The sequence below is a fragment of the Euprymna scolopes genome, chromosome 21 (genome assembly GCF_053919585.1).
Source record: "Euprymna scolopes isolate OS-2025 chromosome 21, ASM5391958v1, whole genome shotgun sequence".
NCBI classification, from domain to species: Eukaryota; Metazoa; Mollusca; class Cephalopoda; order Sepiida; family Sepiolidae; genus Euprymna; species Euprymna scolopes.
In genome coordinates, this window is record NC_136502.1 from 7,814,945 (window position 1) to 7,840,087 (window position 25,143).

Consider the following 25,143-nt stretch of genomic DNA (forward strand, 5'->3'; position numbering starts at 1 on the left):
CAAAAACAGCCTACAGAAAATGGACTCTGATTTATGAAAGTATGATAGGTTATGAAAAGGAAGGGTTGTAAAGAGATAGCTTCGAATTTGGGGATATCAAAACCAAAGCAAATATGATAAAAGTAAAAATAAAATAGATAAACCCCATAATTTATTATACCATACCTGTTCACACTGAAACACTTATCACAATATTCTGTGGATCTATATTAAAAAACCTTGTTAAACTTTGTGACATATTTCCATTCTATGAAGGTCAGGTGCGAACGAACACCCCATAATTTAATTATGCCATATTTCTTCAAACTGAAACATAATTATCATAGTATACTTAGGCAGATAGATATGAAAAGTCTTTATTAAAGTTTGTGCCTATTTCCGGTCTATGGAGACCAGGCGCGAACGCAGACCCCATAATTTTATTATACCATCCCTATTTATGTTAAAACATACTTATCAAAGTATTCTTATGTACATCTATATCAAAAATACTTGTAAACGTTTTTGTTTTAATTTAAAAATTTTTTATTTCTATACTTTGTGGACCAGGCGCGTACGAAGACCCCAAAATTTTAATGAACCACCGTTCTGCCAGATCAAACATACCCATTCCTGTGTCTCGATACATCTTCTATCATTATATGTAATCAGTTTTTTAAAATAGTCAACCATATAGGAGCCTATTCATGACCACACCCACACACACACACACATTCAGCTTTATATTATATATGTATACTCTTTATTTGTTTTTACATAAGCAGTAATATGTTGCTACGCAGTCATGAACATGTTTTGGTCAGCTAGTTACTAGTAACTAGAGACTTCTTCAGGCGATACAGCTTATACAAAAGCAAATATCAGGTCTTCCTCGTCACAGGGAGTTAATATCAAGAGTTTCCGTCAAATCTTGTGAAAAATAAGATTTGGTTTTATGTAAATATGGTCCAATAGGATGTAGATTTCAGTTTATGTTTGGATATAGGAATGAATGGGAAATGATGACCCTATGCGACAAAGGCCATCAACTCCCCATATTTCCTCCTATAACACAGAACATGCTAGGTAACATACAAATATCTGTGCATGAGGTCGCCAAGCTAATCAATAACCTTGATTCCAGTAAAGCCACTGACCCTGATGGCATCCCAATTATGGTGTTAAAAAAGCTTCAACCAGAACTTGCTCCCATACTTACGAAACTGTTTAAGCATTGCCTTAAGGAGAAGTGCTTTCCAACACCCTGGAAAACCTCATCGGTATGCCCTGTATTTAAGAATTCAGGTGATACGTCATCTCCCTCTCAGTACAGACCAATAAGTCTCCTGTGTGCCAGGAGTAAGTTGCTGGAATCTATATTAAATAGAGAAGTAGTCAACCACCTCAGCAGAAATAACCTTCTTAGTGACACGCAATATGGTTTCCCTCCTGTAAGATCTATCGCAGATGTGTTAACAGTTATATCTCATAGGATTAGTGAATCTCTTGACAAAGGCTTCCTTTCTAGGGCAACTGCTCTTGACATATCAAAGGCCTTCGAAAAGATATGGTATAAAGGCCTACTTCACAAAATTTCCAGCTATGGTATTACTGGAAATGTTTTCTCAATCATTAAATCAGTTCTCTCTGATAGGCTCATAAAAGTAGTGGTCGATGGACAAAAATCAGAGGCCTGCAGTATTAATGCTGGAGTCCCTCAAGGGTCCATCCTGGGCCCAACTCTCTTCCTGATCTACATCAATGATCTCCCTAAACACATACTTAAATCATTCGTTGACATCTATGCTGATGACACGACCATCTACGGCAACACATCAAAGGCTGTAAATGACAAAGTTCTCTCTGATTCTCTCTCCTCTGATCTCGAGCGCGTGGTTCAGTGGGGGAAGACGTGGCTGGTTACCTTTAATGCATTTAAAACAAAACTCCTATCCTTACATCATCAACGCTTTGATCCCCTCTGGCATCAATTGAAATGGATGGCTCTTGTCTAGGAGCACCCCCATGTTTTGACAAGCATGAAACACGTACATCAAGTCTGTTGCCGAGGTCGCTGGAAAGATGGTGAGATCCTTCTACCGCTCCAGAAGATATCTCACTACTGATGCAATTCTCTATCTATATAAAAGCCAAGTACGTCCAAGGATAGAATACTGCTGTCATATCTGGGCAGGAGCTGCTAAAAACAGCTTATCTTGCCTTGACAGAATACAAAATAGACTTTGTGGCTTAGTGGGGATGCCCTTTTCTCTTCCTTGCAACCTCTCTCCCACAGAAGAGACGTTGCAAGCCTATCCTTGTTTTATCATTATTTCCATGGCAGGTGCTCGTCTGAGCTTCACTCTCTCGTCCCCCCTCGCCAATGTTTTACGAAAAACACCTGTCTAGCTGAAACCACTGTCAAAAATTTTCCCCACTCTTTATCTGTGCCTAAATCAAAACGTAGATTCCATGAACAAAGCTTCTTTCTCAGAACTGCACGCCTGTGGAACTCTGTTCCGTCTGCCTGCTTCCTACCTGACTACAACCTGGATGTCTTCAAATCCAACGTAAACAAATTCCTGATGAACCGCCCCCTTAAGTGGACACTTTATTAAATTACCACACTAACGTGCAATAACCCTTATCCCTGAGTGGCTTCCGGGCCTTGATAAGTGGTGACCACCTTGTAAATAAAAAAAAAGTTAAAGTTATTTTAATTCTTAGCTGTTCATTTGAACGTGAAATCATAAAAATTGGTCAGTCATCTCATAAGATATATAGCAATAACATACTGAATTTTCAAGTGTCTACAGCAATTTTAAATGCATGTATAAAATGTCTGGAAACTTATTTAAAGCATCTCGTATTTCCACCTGACAACATAAGCATGAGCTAAAGTCTTATTTGAGTCTTCGTTTTTCATATTATATGAAGTATTTACGAAATTATTCCATGGAAATATTTGGTAACTCAAAATCTATTTACCTGATTCAGCTGAAATCTTGCTTTGTGGTTACTGTTATGAAATAGTGTCAAATCCATGCGCCAAATTTGGGAAAATCGGAACGAGATTCTGTCAAAATTTTGATCATGATTGAACTTGCCAAATCACGATCAAAAATCAAGATCAAAATCATATAAAAGTTGAGATTTTATTACTACAGAATAGACTAAATAACAAGATTTTAAAATGTAAAGAATCTCTTCTGAGTTTGAGCGAGGGATGCAATAGGAAAAAACGTGGTTAATTTTAATGCATTCAAAACCAAGCTTTTATCTTTTCACTACCAACGCTCTGATTCGCAATTGTTCCCAACAAGCTTCCGGAATTGATTTCCATTTCTGATCTGAAATAGACGATTTACACCAAATCCATTGTCAAGTTTGTCAGAAAAATGGTTGGATCATTCTATCGCTCCAGAAGATATCTCATTTGCAATTCAATTTTCTACCTGTATAAGAGCCAGATACGTCCTTAAAAAAGTACTGGGGAGGGATTGCTCAGAGCATTCTTTCTTACCTTAACATACAAAATCAGCTTCAAAGTCTAATAGGGTATGTCTGCATCTCCTCCCTGCTACCTCTTTCTTACAGAAGAGACGTGGTGAGCTATCTGTATTCTATCATTATTTTTATAGCTGGTGCTTGGCTGAGCTCCGATTTATGGTCCACCTTGTAAAACATTCACGGCACTCACTCGTTTCGTTACAACCACTATCAACAATTTCCTTTGCTTTCTATCTGTACCTAAAACTAAACGAAAATTCTATAAGCAAAGCTTCTTTCCTAGAGCTCTCCAAAACACCATACGGTTACTTCACAGATGGCTATAACATGGTCGTTTTCAAGTTCAACGTAAACAAATTATTGTAGAGCCGTCCGTATAAATAATCATTTGATAAGCAATTTCCACCATTACTGTTTACCACGCTTATTCACTTATTAGCCCTGTCCTCGAGTGGCTTCTGGGCTTTGATAAGCGAGGACTCCTCCTGTAAAAAACAAACCAAACTTATCACCAAAAGGGTGACATTCACTTTTTCCGTTACTTTGACCTTGAACTTCGACCCATATAGACAATAATTCAATCAGTTCAAAGTTGTATCATGACAGATATTTTAAGCAGGTTTGGTGACGATTGGTCAAGTGCTATGGATGCTAGGCTGTACAAAACAAACTCGGCTGAAAACATAACCTCCACGTTGGTGGATGTAAAAATGTAGGTAAAAAGAAAGGTAAATAAATTTTTTAAAATTACCTTTCCACTTGATTTTCTGGAATTCTTTGGAGTTTGCATGCTGGAACTGTTTTTGCATTCTGTCTGGTATCGTCCGGTAAATTTGTCGTTGTCAACAATTTGCATGAGAAACTCATCGCCCCGCTGCGGAATAATGAAAACAAACACAGATTGAAGATGACCCTTCAGTAAAAAAACAGTCTCAAAAGAGAAAATAATAAAATTAAGTTAAAAAATTTTGGAAGATTAAATCTGGACAGTATAGGGAGATGGGTGCAGAACAGGAGACGTCGTTGATTTGGTCACATTAAAGGAATGGGTGAGAGTGTTTGAGTAAGGAGATGTGGAGCAATTGCAGTAGTAAAGTCACTTGGTAGGGGGGGAGGTAAATGAAAACATAGGAAGTGATGAGGACGAATTTGAGAGAAACAAGGTTATATAAAGACCTGGTCTGAGATAGGTTAGTCAATTTCTAGAAGCTGTTCGATATCATGCCAGCTGTCCTATTCTTTGCTTCACTGTGGAATTATAAACAAACTCAGATTGAAGATGCCAACTCCAGTGAGAAACAGTCCAGATATGAACACAAAGATAAAATAATATTTGGTTAAAATAAATTAAATATTAAATATATTAAAATAATATTTGGGTAAATAAAAATAACAGACGGTTTATTACTAGATTAAGAGATGATGACTAGTTTGGACAAGATGCAAAACAACGGAGATAGATGAGAATTATTTGTAGAAAGTATTGTTGGATGGTGAGACTATTGAAGTTCTTGAAAAGTTTGGTTACCTTGGTGATACCATTGGAGCATGTACTAGGTATTTATTTTCTACCCACTGCATGAAGGTTGAAGGTGTGACAAAATGTCAGAAGGATGGAGAAAGTCAAGCCAGCCCTCTAGCATCTTAAAAATTGCCTGGTATTCCCTGGTCAGGGCGCATCAGGCAGTAAGTTACTCCATAACGACTTGGGAGAGTTGACCTCTTAGGATTACCCAGAACTACACTCCAGCCCAACAGATGCATGTCATTCCCTACCCCAAAACTAGTCAAGACTCTGTCGACCTGTGTCAAGGAAGTATCATCGGCTGATATGCATATGAACTTATTGCAAGAATTAGAAGTGAATGGAATAAATGCAAGGAACCTTTGCCATTACTAACCACCAGAATGTTCTTCATCTAGGGCACTGGCTCTTCAATCCCAACTTTTGACCTTTGCGTCACATCTTTCCACCATGGCGATGAAGATAAATAACTTCTGTCGACCAAAAGAAGGGTCTATCAAGCATGTGTACGCAGTGCGGTGATGTAGCAGCAGCGGCGGCCGGGCTATTTTAATAACGTCGGTGACCATGGCTCTCCAAATTGTAGAGCCGCGGTAATCTCGGGAAGACAAGTAAAGAGAGTTTCCTGTTGCTTTCTGTCTTAATTCAGGATGCATCTCTCCAGTGAATTAAAGGCATCCTCAGATACCAACCGGGAAATTTCTATGACTCAGTGCCGTACATACAACGCCTAGCCTTCCCAAATGGGCAGCCACTTAATTGCTGCCTAACTTTAGCGATCTGATTAGAATCAGTGTGTCAACGGGATTATGTCATATATGCCATGTGATGATGTATGGAAATCAAAACCTGGTAAATGAAGGTTGAGGATATGTGTTGCATGGACAAAAACGATATGAAAATGGAACAATGGATGTATAATGTGAGTTTTGAAAAGAGGCTTAGACATTGTTCGTTTTTTGGTACTTAATAACTTTTCAATCACTATAAAGCTTAATGGGGGTGACCTTTTCTCTTCCCTGCAACCTTTTTCCCACAGAAGAGACGTTGCAAGCCTGTCTCTGCTTTATTGTTATTTTCATAGCAAGTGCTCGTCTGGGCTCCAATCTATGTTCCCCCCTCGCCAAACTTTCATGAAAAACACTCATCTAGCCAAAACCACCATCAAATTTTCCCACACTCTTTATCTGTGCCTAAACCTAAATGTACATTCCATTTCTTAGAACTGCACGCCTGTGGAACTCTCTTCTGTTTGCCTGCTTTCCAGCTCACTATAATCTGATTGTCTTCAAGTCCAATGTAAACAAGTTCTTGATGAACCGTTCCTCTAAGTAATCCAATTTACAAAATTCCCACTACTTATGTTTACTATGCTATAATTACATTGACTAATGCATACCCATTAACCTTTATTCTCGAGTGGCCTCTGGGCCTTGATAAGTGGTGATTCCTGTGTAAAAAAAAAACAAAAAAGCAAAACAAAACAAAACAAAACAAAAAAGAACAAAAAACAAAAAACAAAACAAAACAAAAAAAACAACAAAAAAGCCCCAAAAACAAAAAAAAAAAAAAAAAAAAAAACAAGGTTAAGACACAGGTGAAGAGTGGGGTAAATAATTGATACAGATTTCAGCTAGATGAATGTTTTTTGCGAAAGTCAGGTCAGGGGGTACCATAAATTGGTGCTCAGACGAGAACTTGTTATGAAAATAGCGATAAAGCAGAGACAGGCTCGCAACGTCTCTTCTGTGGAAAAAAGATTACAGGGAAGAGAAAAGGGCATCCCCCACTAAGCTATGAAGTCTATTTTGAACTCTGTCAAAACAGGATGAGGTTTTTCTAGCAGCTCCTGCCCAGATGTGATATTGTTTTCTTCCTATTGCAGCAAGATGTGACACATGTGAGAGTGGGAGAGACTTAAGCCAATTCCCTTAAAGGAGGAAAGCCCTGGTCTATCAGGAATTGGCTGGACAACACCATCGGCATTCCAAGGCAGAGCGCCTCAGACAGTAACCGATGGGCTTACTCCACCCGAAAAGCTAGGAGGCAAGGCATGGAAATATAGACTTCCTAGGATTATTCAGGACAAATACCCCAGTCTGACAGCAAAAAGGCTGTCGAGTGTCTGTCGAGCTGGTTATTGAGAACGGATTGTCAACTAGTATTACCAACATAAGTCTCCAAGAAGCTGAGACTGTGAAGACGTCTTCTCTAATCTAATATATAAATGGCTATATGTTTGTCTGTCTGTCCGTCTCTCTATCTGCCATTCTGTCTGTGTGTCTGCCTGTCTGTCTTCATATTTTATAACTCTATCTCTTCCAAAACTAAAAATTGCAGAGTGGCGCTATGAACCTCAAATGATTGAATTTTTTATGGGTCTTTAGCCGGTTTAAATAGTTTTTAAGGGGTCAAAAATGTGTCAAAATTGTTATACACACCGTACATTCATCTTTATTTAAAATTTAAAGTTGGAATCAGTTCATGCATGTCACATTGGTACAGTGGTAACGTCACCAGCTTTGAATGCTACAGTTTTGCTTTCGGTTTCAATTCTAGCAGATGGCATCCAAATACTTCTTTTTTTTTTTTGACTTTTGAAATCACGACTCTATAATAATATGTACGAAATCTGGACCAATTAAGATATCATATTCACGCGTATTTTACGACCGGGCAAAGCTAGTCAAATATAAACAGCTGAAGAGTAGTATGAAAACAGATACTACACTTTGTATTATTATGCTTTTGATTATAGGGTACAAGTACAACTTGTGTGAAGTGGAGGGTCATCCTCTGTCTATCCTTTTCTCTGTTAGAATGGATGACGTTGGGTAAGTGGTTAACGATAAGGGTTGATAACCTGATGTTCCAAGTTCAAATCTAGTTCGTTTCATGAACGCATTTTCATCAAATAATGACCTTGTGTTTAACCCTCAGAAGAGGAGGTATATAACTACTTTTAGCTAGAATCACTGCAGTCATCACAATACCACATTTACTCTAAGTGGGTAAATTTTGGAAATTTGATTCGATTAAAAGATCCTAAAAGAAGGCGTTCTTTTTTTTGCTTTTGATAACATTTTAAAATAATACAAAACATAAATAAAAGTCTTAAAGTTTTTGCCTGTGTGTATGTGTGTTCGTCCCCTATGACCTCGAAAATGTCTGAGCTGATTTTTATGAAATTTCACAATTATACTTTATGTCTCTTGCAGTGTTCTTAGATAGGTTTTGTGTCTGATTTCGATCAAAGTTAACACACGTGCATTTGAAAAGTTTTATCATCGAACAAGAGGAAGAGCCCAGTGTATAAAATCAACAGTAGGTTCTTTGATATGACAGGGGCGTCTTCGAAATGAATGTTTCTGTTTATAGCACAATTTAAGCATGATACTTAACTTTTGCATTTTAAACTTTAACTTAAACCATTATACAGGGTGACCCAGAAATACGGGTCCCAACTCTCATTAGGCCCCGTTTCTTAGTGTTTTGTCCGAATGAAATGAAACTTTGGTCATAACTAGTTTATTATTATTTATTTGGTCATAACTAGTTTATTATTTATAAGTTTCTTTCATTTCATCAAAAGTCTCCTGTGGTGTGCGTCCTTTCAAATACAAAAGCCGGAACACAGCTGGACATTCAACAGGCTTCATTTCACACCTGACTCAGTTCAAACACTTGTAAAACAGAAACCACAATTAGTTCAGAGCTGTAATTTGCTACATAACCCATAGAGATAAAAATCATTGCACATGTAAAATTTCAGCTAGATCAGACCACTGAAAGTGGGTCAGGGGCATTACTTATTGCATACCTCTCGTATAGATAATTCTGGCCCTTCTTTTCTGATGAGAAGCATTAAACCTCGAAATGCCATGGCCTAAAGAGTTTTTTGCTTAAATTTCCCCTTATCTTTTCCTTGTTGTTGTGATGATATAATAAAGTTACGTATAAATTTTATTGCTCATCTTTCATTTAATCAACAATGCAATGTGAATATATGATATGACTTTACTTTATATATTAGACGTTTTATTTATTTCTCTCGGAAACGTGAGACACATTTTAATTCATGCTTGTTGCTAGTCTCCAACGCTAGAACCATGCTTGCAAGTACAAACATAAAAATGACAGAGACGTAAATCCATGCTGAATATCAAATTGTTTCTCGACTGCTAAAAGCAATTTCTGAACTTTTGAACCCTGAATGCGGAATTTATTTTTGGTAATGTGAGGCCCCGGAAAGGTTCCCCATGCCACACACTTCCCGGCCCTTTAAGGTAAACTTTTGGAAATGCATAAAAACTCAATGTCTTAATGGAATTGCCGGTGACTGATAACCTTTCTTCAATCTTTGAAAGGTGCAGACATATAAGTGTGTGCGTGTATATATATATATATATATATATATATATATATATATATATATATATATATATATATATATGCAGATGCAAACACACATGCAAACATATATATATATATATAGTCCCCCAAATGATATGAAATAACAGCAAGAGGAGACTTGATTCCAAATATTTCTCATATGTTATATCTTCCTTCTTTTGGAAATAGGGTACAATTATGAATATCTCCAATATCAAATAATCCTTATACACTGTGAAATTTACTTTATGTATGAAAACTAAAGAGGGAAGATATAACATATGAGAAATATCTGGAATCAAGTCTCCCCTTGCTGTTATTTCAGATCATTTGAAACCATAACAGCAAGTTTTTGCCTCCCCTCCATCAAGGCCAGAGGTTTTGAGGCAATATTAGGTATTTTGTAATTCATATGCAAAACTAGGAAAACAAATGACTATGATTAGAATATTTTATGGCTGTAAAAAAAGTGCCAAAAATAGGCCCTGGATAATGGATGATCCCCTTAATGTGCGACCTTAAGGGCAAATGTCACATAGCTCACTACACAATTCAGGTCATTACTTTTCCAACGAGCTTTCATTTGTTAAATTCTGATCAATAATCGCTAGGATTTGGAACTTATAAAACTGCCAAAAAAAGTGGTATATCTATCTATCCATCTATTCTCAATCCATCTATATCTCTCTCGCTATATATATATATATATATATATATATATATATATATATATATATGATGAGAATACTGGAAATAGTATTCCGAGGAAATAAAGAGATAAAAATGGAACAAACCGAGTTATGTATTTATGAACGATTCGTCTTTATTATCCAGAGGAAGTCTTGCAATAAGGATTATACGTTGATGAACACATAACTTGATTTGTTCCTTTTTTATGTCCCTCTCTCTCTCTCTCTGTATATATATAGATATATCTATACTGATAGCCAAATTGAATATTGAAATGTTCATATCTTTGGTTCTATGGGACGAAACTACATGAAAATTTAAAGGCTTTTTAAAGATTATAATCCTATTCTATGGCTTAAATTTTATGACAATTGATTAAAAACAATGTATAGTTTAAAACAAATAAAATATGCCTAAATTTGCCTACATTTGTATATATAGTGTCCTGGAAGGCTAGCTTCAGTTTTGCTGCTTTGGGATGAATTTTGCTTAGGGTTTTTTTTTTTTTGCTTGGTTGTCTTCCCTGTGGCCTTGTCATACCACTAATATATATATATATATATATATATATATATATATATATATATATATATATATATATATATATATATATGTCTCGGCAGTAGAATGAAAAGCATATCTTATTTTTCTTTTATTAATATTATTGGAATTTTTTCCCCTTTTTCCCTTGTACACATTTTTGTGAATTATTCCATGGATTTCTGCCTTTGGATTATTTTGGACCATCTTCCAATTACGGGATTTCCTTGGATTTTACTTGTGCAAATGCAAATTCAATTAACTTTCTTGAAGTTTATATTTGGATTTTTACCGTCATTGGATAATTTACCTTTCACCAGACTATCCATTAACGTGTAATAACCTTTTTCTTCACCATATTCCCTCTGCTTCACTTTTTTGTTATCAAGTAAGATCTTTGACTAGTTGTTTCATCAAATACTTTTGTATGCAAAATCCGATCCCGCATTTTGCTAATTCCTACCCTCTGATGAGAAGGAAAGTATTTCTTCGAAACTCCGCGGATTAAGCACTATCCACTCATCAAGTGTTTCCTTTTCAGATTAAATATGTTTTTAACTCTTTTTCAAAGTGTTTTTTAACGTTTTATTAACTGTTTGCTCGTATATATATATATATATATATATATATATATACTAGCAGGCCGCTCGGCTTTGCCCGGTCATAACATATGCATAACTATTATATTTTGATTCATGCAGGTCTATTATTTATTATAAACAGTAATATCAATGTTAATGCATGCATGCATGCAGCGGTTCTGCTGTTTTAATAGCGTCGGCGACCATGGAAAAACTAGTAAAGAAGGTAGTTTCCCGTTGATTTCTGTCTTAATTACCTCCATGAGTTAAACACGGCCCCAGATACAAACCTGGAAATTTCAACCACTCGGCGTGGTACATACAGCGCCTAGCCTTTCCAAATAGTCACCCAACTAGCACTAAACAGGCTCATCATTGCTTAACTTCAGTGATTTGGTGATAATTGATGTATCAACGTGATTGTGCTGTATAACGTTAAATTCGTTTAAAAAAATGAAGTAAAGGAAAAGAAAGACATGTCGTTAGAAGTCAAAATGTTTGATGTGTATATTTGTTTAAAAATTCAGTACATAAGTCTTAAGAAGAAAGTTTAAATCAAATTTACTATAAATGTATACGACATAAAAATATCTGTGCATTATGTAGCCAAGCTAAGCAAAAACCTTGATTCCAGTAAAGAAACTGACCCTGATGATATTACAATTATAGTGCTACAAAAGTTCAACCAGAACCAGCTCCCATACTTACAAAACTGTTTAAGCGTTGTCTTGAGGAGAATTGCATCCCAACACCCTGGAAAACCTTATCAGTATGCCCTGTATTTAAGAATTCAGGTGATCGGTCATCTGTCTCTCAGTACAGACCAATCAGTCTCCTGTGCGTTATGAGTAAGTTGCTGGAATCTGTGTTAAATAGAGAAGTAGTCAACCACCTCAGCAGAAATAACTTCTTAGTAACATGCAATATGGTTTCCATTCTGCTAGATCTACAGCAGATGTGCTTACAGTTATATCTCATAGGATTAGTGAATCTCTGGATGGAGGCTTCCTTTCCAGGGTAATTGCTCTTGACATATCAAAGGTCTATTCTACAAGATCTCCAGCTACAGTATAGATGGAAATGTCTTTTAATTATTAAATTTCTCTCAAATAGGTTCATAACAGTAGTGGCTGATGAACTGAAATCAGAAGCTCACAGTATTAATGCTGGAGTTGTTCAGGAGTCCATCCCGGACCCAACTCTCTTCCTGATCTACATCAATGATCTCCCAAATCACATCCTAAGATCATTCATAGACATTTATGCTGACAACACTACCATCTATGGCAGCACATCAAAGGCCGTAAATGACCAAATTCTCTCTGATTCTCTCTCCTCTGATCTTGAGCATGTTGTAAAATGGGTAAAAGATGGCTGGTTAATCTTAATGCATCTAAAACCAAGCTTCTATTTTTACATCATCAATGTTCTGATCCCTGTCTGGTATCAATTGAAAGGAATGGCTCTCGTCTTGGGGAGGCTCTATGTTTTGACAAGCTTCTGGGCTTGACCTTTACTCCTGATCTGAAATGGAACATGTAAATCAAGTCTGTTGCCAAGGTCGCTGGAAAGATGGTAAGATCCTTCTACCGCTCCAGAAGATATCTCACTACTGCAATTTTCTATCTACATAAAAGCCAAGTACGTCCAAGGATGGAATACTGCTGCCATATCTGGGCAGGAGCTGCTAAAAACAGCTTATCTTGCCTTGACAGAGTACAAAATAGACTTTGTAGCTTTGTGGGGGATGCTCTTTTCTCTTCCTTGCAACCTCTCTCCCACACAAGAGACATTGCAAGCCTATCTTTGTTTTATCGTTATTTCCATGGCAGGTGCTCGTCTGAGCTCCAATCTATGGTCTCCCGTTGCCAAACCTTCATGAAAATAATCATCTAGCCCAAACCAGTATCAATAATTTCCCTCACTCTTTATCTATGCCTAAACCTAAGCATAAATTTCATAAACAAAGTTTCTATTTTAGAACTGCACGCCTGTCGAACTCTGTTCCGTTTTTCTGCTTTCCAGTTTACTACAATATGGTCGTCTTCAAGTCCAATGTAAACAAGTTCTTGTTGAACCGTCCCCTTAATTAATCCAATTTACCAAATTTCCACTACTAACGATTACTACGATATTGTCCCATTGATTACTGTATAACCCTTATCCTCGAGTGGCTCCGAGATGTAGACATATTTTTATTAATTTTTTACTTCTCTAACGCCTTTTCTTTTCAAGGTATTTTAATTTGTTCATTTCTGTACAAATATATACCTTCATTCATATTTATCAGTATCATTGATCTACAGAGTGAAACGATGAAATTGTCGCCCTAGAAACGACGACATGGTTCCATTTCCGTTTGATGAAAACTGATTTCATTTTGTTGCAGACCATCTACTAGTTGGCCAGTTGTGTACAAATCCCAAGAGTGATAGGAGCCTTCTATCATGTCTGAAAGTGACATTATGTTCTACGAGCGAGACCGGAGATGCACTGCTGTACAACTCATGCTCTCTACCGATCCAAGTTATGACAACAGGACCATTGCCAGCACCCTCAAAATGCATTGCTGGATTGTCTCGAATAACAGGGTCATGCCCAGGGTGATGAGAAAAAAGTTTCTGGAGACGGTTATTGTCTTTGGTGTGGTTTCAAGCGAGGGCCACATCATGCCACCTCACATCTTTAAAGTCAATGCTTGTGGGAAAAGCATGCTCCCAGTTCTGGATCCGTATCGGGGTGGTGGTCGAGGCTGAAGGCAGCTACATTTCATAGATGTCAGCTCTACTACATAATCAAGTTACCTGAATTGGTTTTTTTCAATAAAAATTTAAAAATAAATCTGTAGTGTTGTTTTTTTTTAGGGTGACAACTTTATCGTTCTACCCTATATTGTAGTTGAGCCACTTTTACCTATATCTACCTATCTATCTATCTTCACTTTCCTATCTATCTATATATACATATATATATATATGTGTGTGAGTGTGTGCGTGTGTGTGTGTGTGTGTGTGTCTGTGTGGGTGTGCGGATCTCCATTTTTGTCTCTCTCTTTCTCTATCTATCTATCTATCTATCTATCTATCTATCTCCCAGTTTACCATGTTTTATATTTAAGAATATTCGTCTTTTCTCTGAAAAGTAAAAAATAAAAATTCTGATTACAATCTTCTAGTCTTTTTTGTTTTCCTTCAAAAAGCTTTCTATTTTCGAAGCATAACTACTTAAACTAAAACGAAACACAAAACAGAAACTTATATATATATATATATATATATATATATATATATATATATATATATATATATATATATATATATATATATAAAGTAAAATGAGTATCCTTTTAAAGAATTTCTTTCTTTCCTTTTTGTGTCATGGGAGTTATTGAAGAATACGGTTGTAGGATATTCCATGGATGATGCATCGGGATAAGGAGGGAGAAAAAGAAAAGGTTCAGTGGAGTTACAAATTTAGCTCGCTACATCCAGCCACTTTGCAAAAGAAGAAAGTGATGTTGCAAGACTTTCCAATGCCAATCCTGCCCACACCAAACATGTACGTGCAATCTCTGGGCTGCCAATCAATTCTGACATGTCTTTATCCCCCTCCTAACCCCCGACCCACTACTCAGCCAATACGCAGTTTCTGAAGTATACCCGTACCCAACGAAAAATATGCATACAGGTAAATCCTTACCTATAGTTCCTTGGGGGCAGGCATAGAAAATCTTGGATCAATGCATTTTAAAAGATAGCTGCTCGACCCCTAAATATATTTTTCGTGCATATATTTATGAAGGAATAGATTATCTATCTTGGAAAATACATATTTTTATGCATAAACGTAATCCGATTTTGTATAATACTAGCATGCCGATTGCCCGGCATTGCCCGGCATTGACCGGTCGTAAAATATGCTTCAATATGATACTTTGATTAATGCAGATTTCGTATTTATTATTATATTATATTGGACCCAATATATAGTAATTATTTAAAAAGATTTTTAAAAAAATTACTCCTGCACCACCACCGAGAATCCAAACAAAAATGTTTAGCTTATGGTTTACTTTTTCCCTTGATGTTAATGCCTGAGCTATGACGACGTGTTTGTTGCAAGGCTAAAAATAAAAAAACATGAACCAATAGCTATTACGTTACGTATGCATATTCGTAATGCTGTCATTCGACCTCCACTTAGCAAATTCCATATTTTTAATTTTCACACTGTTGCACCGATTTTCCCCAGCTAAAACCCAAATATAAAGTTTCGCATTGGGTTCGAATACCCTATATATTAAGTTTAGGAGGAGTTTGGGAGGCAAAATTTTTTAAACAAATATATATACGCATACATAAATGTATATAGAAAGAGGTTTGTATTTACTATAAGCTTTTTACGAAAATATTATGCAAGTATAAATCATGTAGAATATCTGCATGAATATGATTACACGTAATAGTTAACTAAAGATGATCATCTCATCAGAAAACCGAAAAAACTAATGGGAAATTAATTAAAATGAATGTTTAAAATAATATGCAAATTATCTAGATCTTTTGCAGATAAATGCAATTCCACGACCCATATATAACAAAGTTGTATTTTCTTTTTAAATAAACAGAAAAAAGGTTCGCCTTTTTTCTTCTTGGCCCGAAGGCCAAGATCTTTTTTCTGTTATCAAAGTGTAGTATCTGTTCCGGCAGATACTGCAATCAAAATAATATGTGGGGGCAACCCTACATATCAGACCATTGCTTTTGAGCAATCAGTTTTGGTCAATGTAGGAGATACCCTTCATACCAATTGTCAATATCCAGTTCCCTCACAGGGGAACTGGTTCCCCCCCCCTTCACTGTCCACTTTAAAAAACGGCCTTGTGCCTGATTTGCACAGCGAAGAAGCAAATAAATAACTAAGCAGAAAAAATGGTTTTTAATATGCATTTTAACAAAAAAAAAAATTATAGGAGTACAGATATACGAGGGATGTTCCAATAGTAATTGCTTACTATTGTTTTTTATTCCCCCGAAATAGATCAGAGTTGAGCGCATTGCATATATATATATATATATATATATATATATATATATATATATATATATATATATATATATATGTGTGTGTGTGTGTGTGTGTGCATGTGTGTGTGTGTCTATATATACATACTATGTATGTGTGCATATATATATATATATATACACACACACATATGCATGTATATAGAAGCCTACACACACACACACACACACACACATATACATACATATATATATATATATATATATATATATATATATATATTAGCAGGGAGCTTCGACGTTGCCCGAGATTGCATAAGAATCCACAAATGTTCCACCCTCCCATACATCTATTGTGATTGAAATCCGTGAAATCGTCTATTTTTTAATCAAATCGTTTGATTGCCTGCTTTACTTGGGGATCCACTGCTGAACTCCGAGAGGAAACTTTAGTCCATAATACCTTGCAATCCACTGAATTAAAGTTTAAAGTACAAAAGTCAAGTATCATGGTTCATTTGCACTCTAAACAGAAACATTCATTTTGAACGTACCCCTAACTTATCAAAGAAAATACTGTTAATTTTAAACGCCGGAATTTTTTTTTTGTGCAATAATAAAATTTCTCAAATGAACATGCGATGTAAGGCGGTATAAGGTGTTAAATTTGGTCACAATCCGATTGCTCCTTCTTTAATCGGATTTTTTAAATACTTACGAGAGGTATTTCGATGAAAAACCTATCTAAGAACATCCCTAGACACATTAAGTACATTTGCGTGAAATTTAAAAAAAATCGGCTCAACCCTTTCGGAGTGCACAAGAAATAAACACACACACACACACACACACACACACACACACACACACACACACACACACACACACACACACACACACACACACACACACACATGTATTTTTGAAATATCTTTTTTTTAAAATTATATACACATATATACACTTATACACACACATATATACATGTGAAGATGTGATCAAGATCCATCAATTCCTATTTTCTGTGGGAACAAAGGTGGCTCTTCAGACCATCCCTGCTCTTACACAGTCTGTTGCAAAGGTCACACTTAAGCTGAGATTGAGAGATGCTAACTGGTACGGTAGACGTTCATATGACGCTTCAGGCCTCCACTCGATTTACAGACCACAGAGCAAACAGAGCATCTGTGCCCTGCAATGTTTTCCCCATAAAAGAAAGATTGATCTCCATGTGAACGCTTGTGGCTAGCCTGGCCAGCTCCGGATAAAGTCATTTTAGCGCATATATATATATATATATATATATATATATATATATATATATATATATATATATATATGAGTATAAAAGTAGGTATGATATTATGACATTATGGAAAAAGGAAGAAAAACCTTGGACGTTTTAAATAAATTTTGTATGTTTCGTCCCCATCTTGTTATAAGACATTTACTCAATAATATTTTTCATTTCTTAAGTAAGTCCCCCCAAATGGGAGAAGAAACGTTGTTCTCTTAAATAGGCTACACGTTTTTCTTCCATTTTTCCATACATTGTATATATATATATATATATATATATATATATATATATATATATATATATATATATATATATAATGCAATTCTGTTTTTATATCGGCTTTACTTAAAGAAGCGCAATGTCTATGTATAGATTTTATTCTGATAAGATTGTCATCCAACTTCAACTGCCCAAATGGATTTTTAATCTCAAAGAAATCTATTTGCCAGCATCGACTTGATATTCCATATTTTAAGCTTTAAGGAAACTTCTATTTATGTTCACAAGAAAACACCCTCGAGTGGGATTGACCATGAGATATGCTCATACAGTTTATAAATACGGACACATTCGGATAATAGAGTCGCACAAACAACGCACAAATCATAGATAGATAGATAGATAGATAGATAGATATTCTTTGTTTCATTTTACTTCAGTCATAGTTCTCAGAATTCAAGAGGCCCCCTTCCGGTGGCTAACACTTGATATCTATATGATGCCTCCGTTCAGTCGTGAAAGACAAATGATATCCAGTGTAGGGGTCGCTGCACGTGTAATTGTGAGACAAGGGGTGCGCAATCTCGACCCCATCACTCCTGACTCGGCATTGTTTGAGTCCAGTGGCAAGGAGAATTCCAGGATGACTGAAAACAATGCCAACATAAGCGGATAGCACATACAGAACCCGGAAGTCCCAAATGGTCACCCATTTAGTACTGACAAGGTTCAACGTTGGTTAACTTTGGTGATCGAGTGGGAACGGGTGTGTCAACGGGATTATGCCGTATATATGAGATACATAGATATTCAAATATTCTTTCGAAGCTTTTATCTCTCAAACACTGAATTCGTAAAGAAGTTGAGAACTTAATTTCCTTCTCTTCAATTAATCATTTAACTATGTTGTAGTTTATTTTCTTTGTGGTTTCATGGTTTTACTGGATTCCAGGACAAGAATTCATCTAGTCTGGTTGAGTATCCAACTTCGATTTATTTGAGTTAACATAACTTGGAGAAGGTGCCCTATTCCTTGTGAAAGCCAATGTAGGTTAGCCATACCGAGAAGGTGCATTACTCCTCATAAAAGCCAGTGTGGGTTAGCCATGGTGAGGAGATTTTATGTGGGACGCGAATATCATGTGATTTTGAATATTTAGTCATGGTTTTTATTGAAGAGAAAAGTATCCTTATGCCAGATTGTTCTAACGAACATCTCTATAGAGAGACTTTAGACACTCGAAGATAGTGCCTGGTATGCATTCAAACTCTCCACCCCCTCTCTCTCTATCTCTCTCTCTCTCTCTCTCTCTCTATATATATATATATATATATATATATATATATATATATATATATATATATATATAGAATACGCTTAAATATGATATTTTAATTTATGCAAATTGCGTATGAATTATTATAGAATCAATCCTCAATTGATTATTATATATTACGAGGAATAATTTGCCGGTCGACTAATTCGGAAAAAAATAATAAATAAATAAATAATAATGATAATTTCGTTCATCAAATTCCGTCTGTGTTTGTTTACAATATTATGTCAGCTGATATTTGGGCTTGAAGATGAATACATTTTTCATACACTCAAGATGCACACACACACACGCGCACACACACACGCCCACACACACACGCACACACACACGCACACACACACGCACACACACTCCCCCCGCACACACACACACGCACACACACACATACACACAAACGCACGCACACACGCACACACCCCCACACGCACCTCCCCACACGCACACACACACGCACACGCCCCCCCCCCACACGCACCCCCACACACGCACACATTTATACGATTTATATCCGAAAATGGTGAAATATTTTTCTTCTTAACGACGATGCATGCAAAACAAAAAAATCATGCAAAACAATGGAAGGCAATAAACATGAAATGATACATACTCTATGTCAATGTTTTAATATTTATTTTGTAAAATTCCAGATCATGCTTACAGTGGATCATTCTTGCAATCAATTATTGAAACTTCTTTTATCAAATACATTTTTCTTCTTTTTTCATGATATCGGTAGGACATGCATTTGGGATGAAATTGTTTTTTGGCAAGAAAGAAAGAGAGAGGAGATGGAGGAAGAGGGGAAGTTTAGAATCACTGGGCTATGAATTAAAAATGAATTTAAAAAGATTTTTTTATGTGTCCACCCATCTTTATAATAATCTTAGTCCATCAATGTATCAGTCAGTCGGTCAATTGGTTCTGTCACGAGTAATATTAAATAACTTTCATATTACTAACTACACATACAAACAAAATCGGCAAAGATACGTTTTTAAGTATCCTTCATTCGTTTTTTCCATCCATCGGTTAACGTCTGACTTGTCCACCAAGTTTTACTCATAAATGTTCAGCAGTCTTTTTTTATCACCTTTCAACAGTACATGGGATACATTAGTGGTTGTTTCATCAGTAGAGCTATGACAAGAGAATATTCTTTTCATTGTTTTGAGTTTTTTTTTTACACGGTGGTCACTACTTATCAAGGCCCGGAAGCCACTCAGGGATAAGGGTTATTGCAAGTATATTACGTTAGTGTGGATATTTAATGAAGTGTTTACTTAAGAGGGCGGTTCATTAGGAATTTGTTTACGTTGGACTTGAACACATCCAGGTTGTAGTCAGGTGGGAAGCAGGCAGACGGAACAGAGTTTCACAGGCGTGCAGTTCTAAGAAAGAAGCTTTGTTCATGGAATCCACGTTTTGATTTAGGCACAGATAAAGAGTGGGGGAAATTTTTCACAGTGGATTCAGCTAGACGGGTGTTTTTCGTGAAAGATTGGTGAGGGGGGACCAGAGATTGGAGTTCAGACGAGCACCTGCCATGGAAATAACTATAAAACAAGGATAGGCTTGCAACGTCTCTTCTGTGGGAGAGAGGTTGCAGGGTAGAGAAAAAGGCATCCCCCACTAAGCCACGAAGTCTATTTTGTCCTCTGTCAAGGCAGGATAGTCTGTTTTTGGCAGCTCCTGCCCAGATATGGCAACAGTATTCCATCCTTGGACGTACTTGGCTTTTATATAGATAGAGAATTGCATCAGTAGTGAGATATCTTCTGGAGCGGTAGAGTATATATCAGTTAATATCTGATATGTTTTTAAATAGATTGATGTGGTTCTCAATTGATTAACTGTGTCTACCTGTGTCGGATATACACTCGAGAGTCAAAACAATGATAAGAATATTCTGATCAAAGTGTAGTATCTGTTCCGGCAGATACTGCACTTAAGATAATTTGTACCAGTCAATGGACGGGAAACCCTCTATACTGGGACAATTATTATTTTTGATAACCAGAGTGCCCCCTTTTTGCCTACTTTAAGGGGAGCTGGTTTTTACCTCACATTAAAAACGGCCTTGTGCCTAATTTGCTCTGTGGGGGAGCAAATAAACACCATAGCTTTACTCATCAGTAATTGTATTTTTATAAGTAATTCTGTCCGTCAATTTGCCGTGCTTTGATTCGTAAATTTGAAATAGCAGTTTTGTTTGTCTGTAGCGCTTAAGTTGGAAAAAAACATTTTTGTCCTCAAGGGGACATATTAAATGGACGAATCTTCAAAATATCCGTTATTTTAATCCATAAAATTTATATCGTTTATGTTAACACTGGATGGTACGGGGAGGCGGTTTATATCTACGTAAAATAATTGTATAAAAAATATCAATCAAGGAAAGAAAATTATTTACATAGAATGAAACATAACACAGGTGTTTGTGTGTGTATATATATATATATATATATATATATATATATTTATATATATATATATATATATATATATATATATATATATATATATATATATATATATATATATGGATCGGAGATGACATGAAATGAAAAATAAAAATGGAGGCTGATAATTATAATGTTTCTTTTTTTCTCTCTCTCTCTGTAGAATCTAGACACAGGATAATCAGATATTTTTCCTCCAATCAAATGAAACACAAAATTCAATATGGTTCCAACGGTGAAAGATTATTTGAATGTCAGTTTCACATATTTGATTACTCGACGAAGTCATTTTCTCGTTCGCCAGATCTTAGGTCTCTTGGTATTCATTTGCTTCCCCACAAAAGAAAAATGTGACACAAGGTCGTTTTTACTGTGAGGGAAAAACCAGCTCCACAAAAATGGGCACCCTGGAAGTAGGCAAAAATAAAAATTGTCTTAGTATAAAAAAAGGTTTACCCTCTCCATTGACTAACGACAAATACACTTAAGTGTAGCATTAGAACAGATACTACACTGTGATCTTAGCCCGAAGGCTAGAGCTTTCTTAGTTTCCGCTTTCTGGCGTACTCAACAAAAATCACAGATCCAATAAACTCAACTGAACTCGACGTACATAATCACGAGCAACTCGACAAACAGCAAAATCCCACCCCTTCACTGTTAAGGTTGCTAGATAACGGAAAGTCTTCTATTCTAATAGTTTTTTTTCCTCGGATTGCTAGATTTTGGAATTCCCTCCCTGTTACCTGCTTCCCTGACCTACTGGCATGCAGAAGTTTAAATATACTGTGGACATCTCGCTACTCAAATCCCCACAATCCTTCGTTAGACACGATCCTAAACAGTAGCGCCTTACATTGCCGGTGGCGACACACCGTATTTAGGCTGAAAATAGTAAAAAAAAAAAAAAAGATAACACAACCTTTTGCATTTTTTAACTAATTTAAACAACATACATTGCCATTTTTACATAAAGGGCTACTATGTGAAACCATATCTACAGAGACACCTTAAGTAGGGAATTAAGCAGTAAGATGTCCTTTCGCATGACATTTAACTTTCTGTGTGTTACTATAGTCAGGCAAGCAGGAAACAGGGAGGGAATTCCAATAATCAGCAGTTCGAGGGAAGAAACTATTAGAGTAGAAATCTTTCCAGCATTTATGGATATCGGCAGTGAAGAGGTGGGATTTTTCTGCTTGTCGGATTAGACGGGTGCATTTACAAATTCGCCAGAGCACATCCCATTAAAGCTAAAAGCAAAGTATAGTATCATTTGTGTAATCAGTCAGTGAATGAGAGATCCTTTTAGACTGAAACATTTTTTTTTATATATTTGTTCTAATCCAGAATGCTCTTTGCGTCTAATTTTGCCCTCAAGGGGCGGTAAGCAAATGAAGACCCAACAAATGGAGATTGAATGTAGCAAAATTTATTGCATCGAATTCTCAGAATATGTTGCGAAACGCACCCATGTTTGTCTTGTGAATAATGCAAAGCATATTGAAGATGCTATTTGTATAAAAGAAATTTGGTGCTAGTATACGAAAGGGATCCCAAGTTTCTGGCTTCTTTCTTGTCTCGGAAAATTCAGGTCACGTGGTATTAACTGACTGACGTCACATTACATGATGCAAGCATTGACTGAACATGAATATGACCAGCATCTTATGTTGCCTTTGGAACATTTATTTGGGCGCTTCTATATTATAATAATGAAAAAATATTGAATTTAAAGTAAAATCAATGGGACCCACGTAATTGTCATGTTGCAAATGGTGATATATCCAAACATTACGGAAAGCGATTAAGGAGAAAAATAATTATTAATGAAAAACAGTTTTCGATAAAGTTTTCATGGGGAATAAAATTTGTCCGACATTTTGAATTACGTTATCACGTGACGTTAGCAACAGAATTTAATGATCTCCCCTGCCAACTTATTTCTTTTTTAATAAGTGTATTTCACAAGTTTCTGTTTTCATTAATAATTATTTTTCTACCTGATCGTTTTTCGTAATTTTTGGATATGTTACTATTTGAGACCTCACACGCACACACACACACACACACACACACACACACACACACACACACACACATATATATATATATATATATATATATATATATATATATAGAAGCGCCTTTATTTGTTATATATTTATTTCTTTAACACTTTTTTCAGTTTGTTTTTGTAATAAATGCCCACCAATTCTTTGAACTGCTTTTTTTTTTTTAAATTAATTAAAAAATATTTCTGTTCAACTTTTAAGATCAATAAAACCACAGTTTCGTACACTAGCACCAAAAAACAAAAAAAAACTTTTATTTTTTCTTATGTATCTAGACTTTGTAGACAACCTTTAGAAAAAGAAACGGAGCAATAATTTTAGATGAAGAGCCCGTATAAATTGTTTTGTATTTTCTCATGAAATAATGATTATGATTTTACTTTGTTTGTTTCACAGCATACCAACCGTTTGTATGTTATTTAATGTCAAACCGCAAAAAATATTATCAACGATTTATTATATACAATTAATTGAATATAAGTTGTTTTTTAGGGAACTGTGATTTCATATCCTTTCCAGCAGTATTCACGCATAAATGACCACAATAGGATAAAAATAACCGATTCCATAGTCTGCGATTGAATCCATTAGGTCAATGATGCATCATCAATTTTTTCTACTTTTGCTTACTTTAAACAAGGTATATTGCCGTTTGGGCGTCAGGGGTTGCTATTTGAGACCACGTTTACAAGGAATTATGTAAAAAGATGAGCAACATGTTGGTTTATATTACATTTAATCTTAAAGCAGGAACCAGGGAGGGAATTCCAAAGTCTAACAGTCTGAAAAAAAAGAGGCTATTAGAGTAGAAGGGATCTACGGATATCTGCAGTGAAGGGATGGAATTTTGTCGCTAAACGGGGTTGTCAGGGGTATATACATTGAAGGGGCACATGTAGTTTATCAGAGCACATTCCACTAAAATACTTGTAAAACATATACAAGGATGCAACGTTGCGGTGTTTGGACAGAGGTTGGAGCTTGACTGATAGTACAAGACCTATTTGATTTGAGACCCTTTTTTGGGGATCCTGTCCAAGAGGGAGAGACTAGTGGTAGATGCACCAGCCAAGATGTGACAACAATACTCCATGCATGGGCGAATTGTGGCTTTGTAAAGATATAGGATGGTCTTATGTGTGAGTAATTTTCTAGCATGGTAGAGGGAGCCCACCTTCTTTGCAGCAACTTTAGCAATGTCCTCAATGCATTTATACTAATTCATGTTACCTCTGAATGTTAGGTCAAGGAGTTTGAATAAAGAGCTTTCAGGTAGGGTGTTATTGTGATGGCAATCGGTGGTTGAAAATACTTCGTGTAATTGTTAAAGGAAAGAAGCTTAGTCTTAGTAGCATTAAATGTTATCATCCATTATAGCCAGTATCGACTGTCATTTTCTAGGACCTTTGCTGTTGCACACTTGTATGTGTGTACATTCGTTTTTCCTCGTGTCTATTATGTTTCATCAACAGGGAAGCGAAATCAACTGCCACAGCTTACTTCCTATAC

The 25,143-nt window shown here is 36.0% G+C and overlaps 1 protein-coding gene across 1 annotated transcript in view; it reads right to left on the reverse strand.

The window, feature by feature from the left end:
• Positions 1–25,143, reverse strand: part of LOC145241984 (protocadherin gamma-A11-like) — a 257,734-nt gene that overhangs the window by 96,105 nt on the left and 136,486 nt on the right. Inside the window, exon 3 of the mRNA XM_080104858.1 lies at positions 4,241–4,363. Coding sequence (XP_079960984.1) covers positions 4,241–4,363 — 123 coding nt within the window. The remainder of the gene's footprint in view (positions 1–4,240; positions 4,364–25,143) is intronic.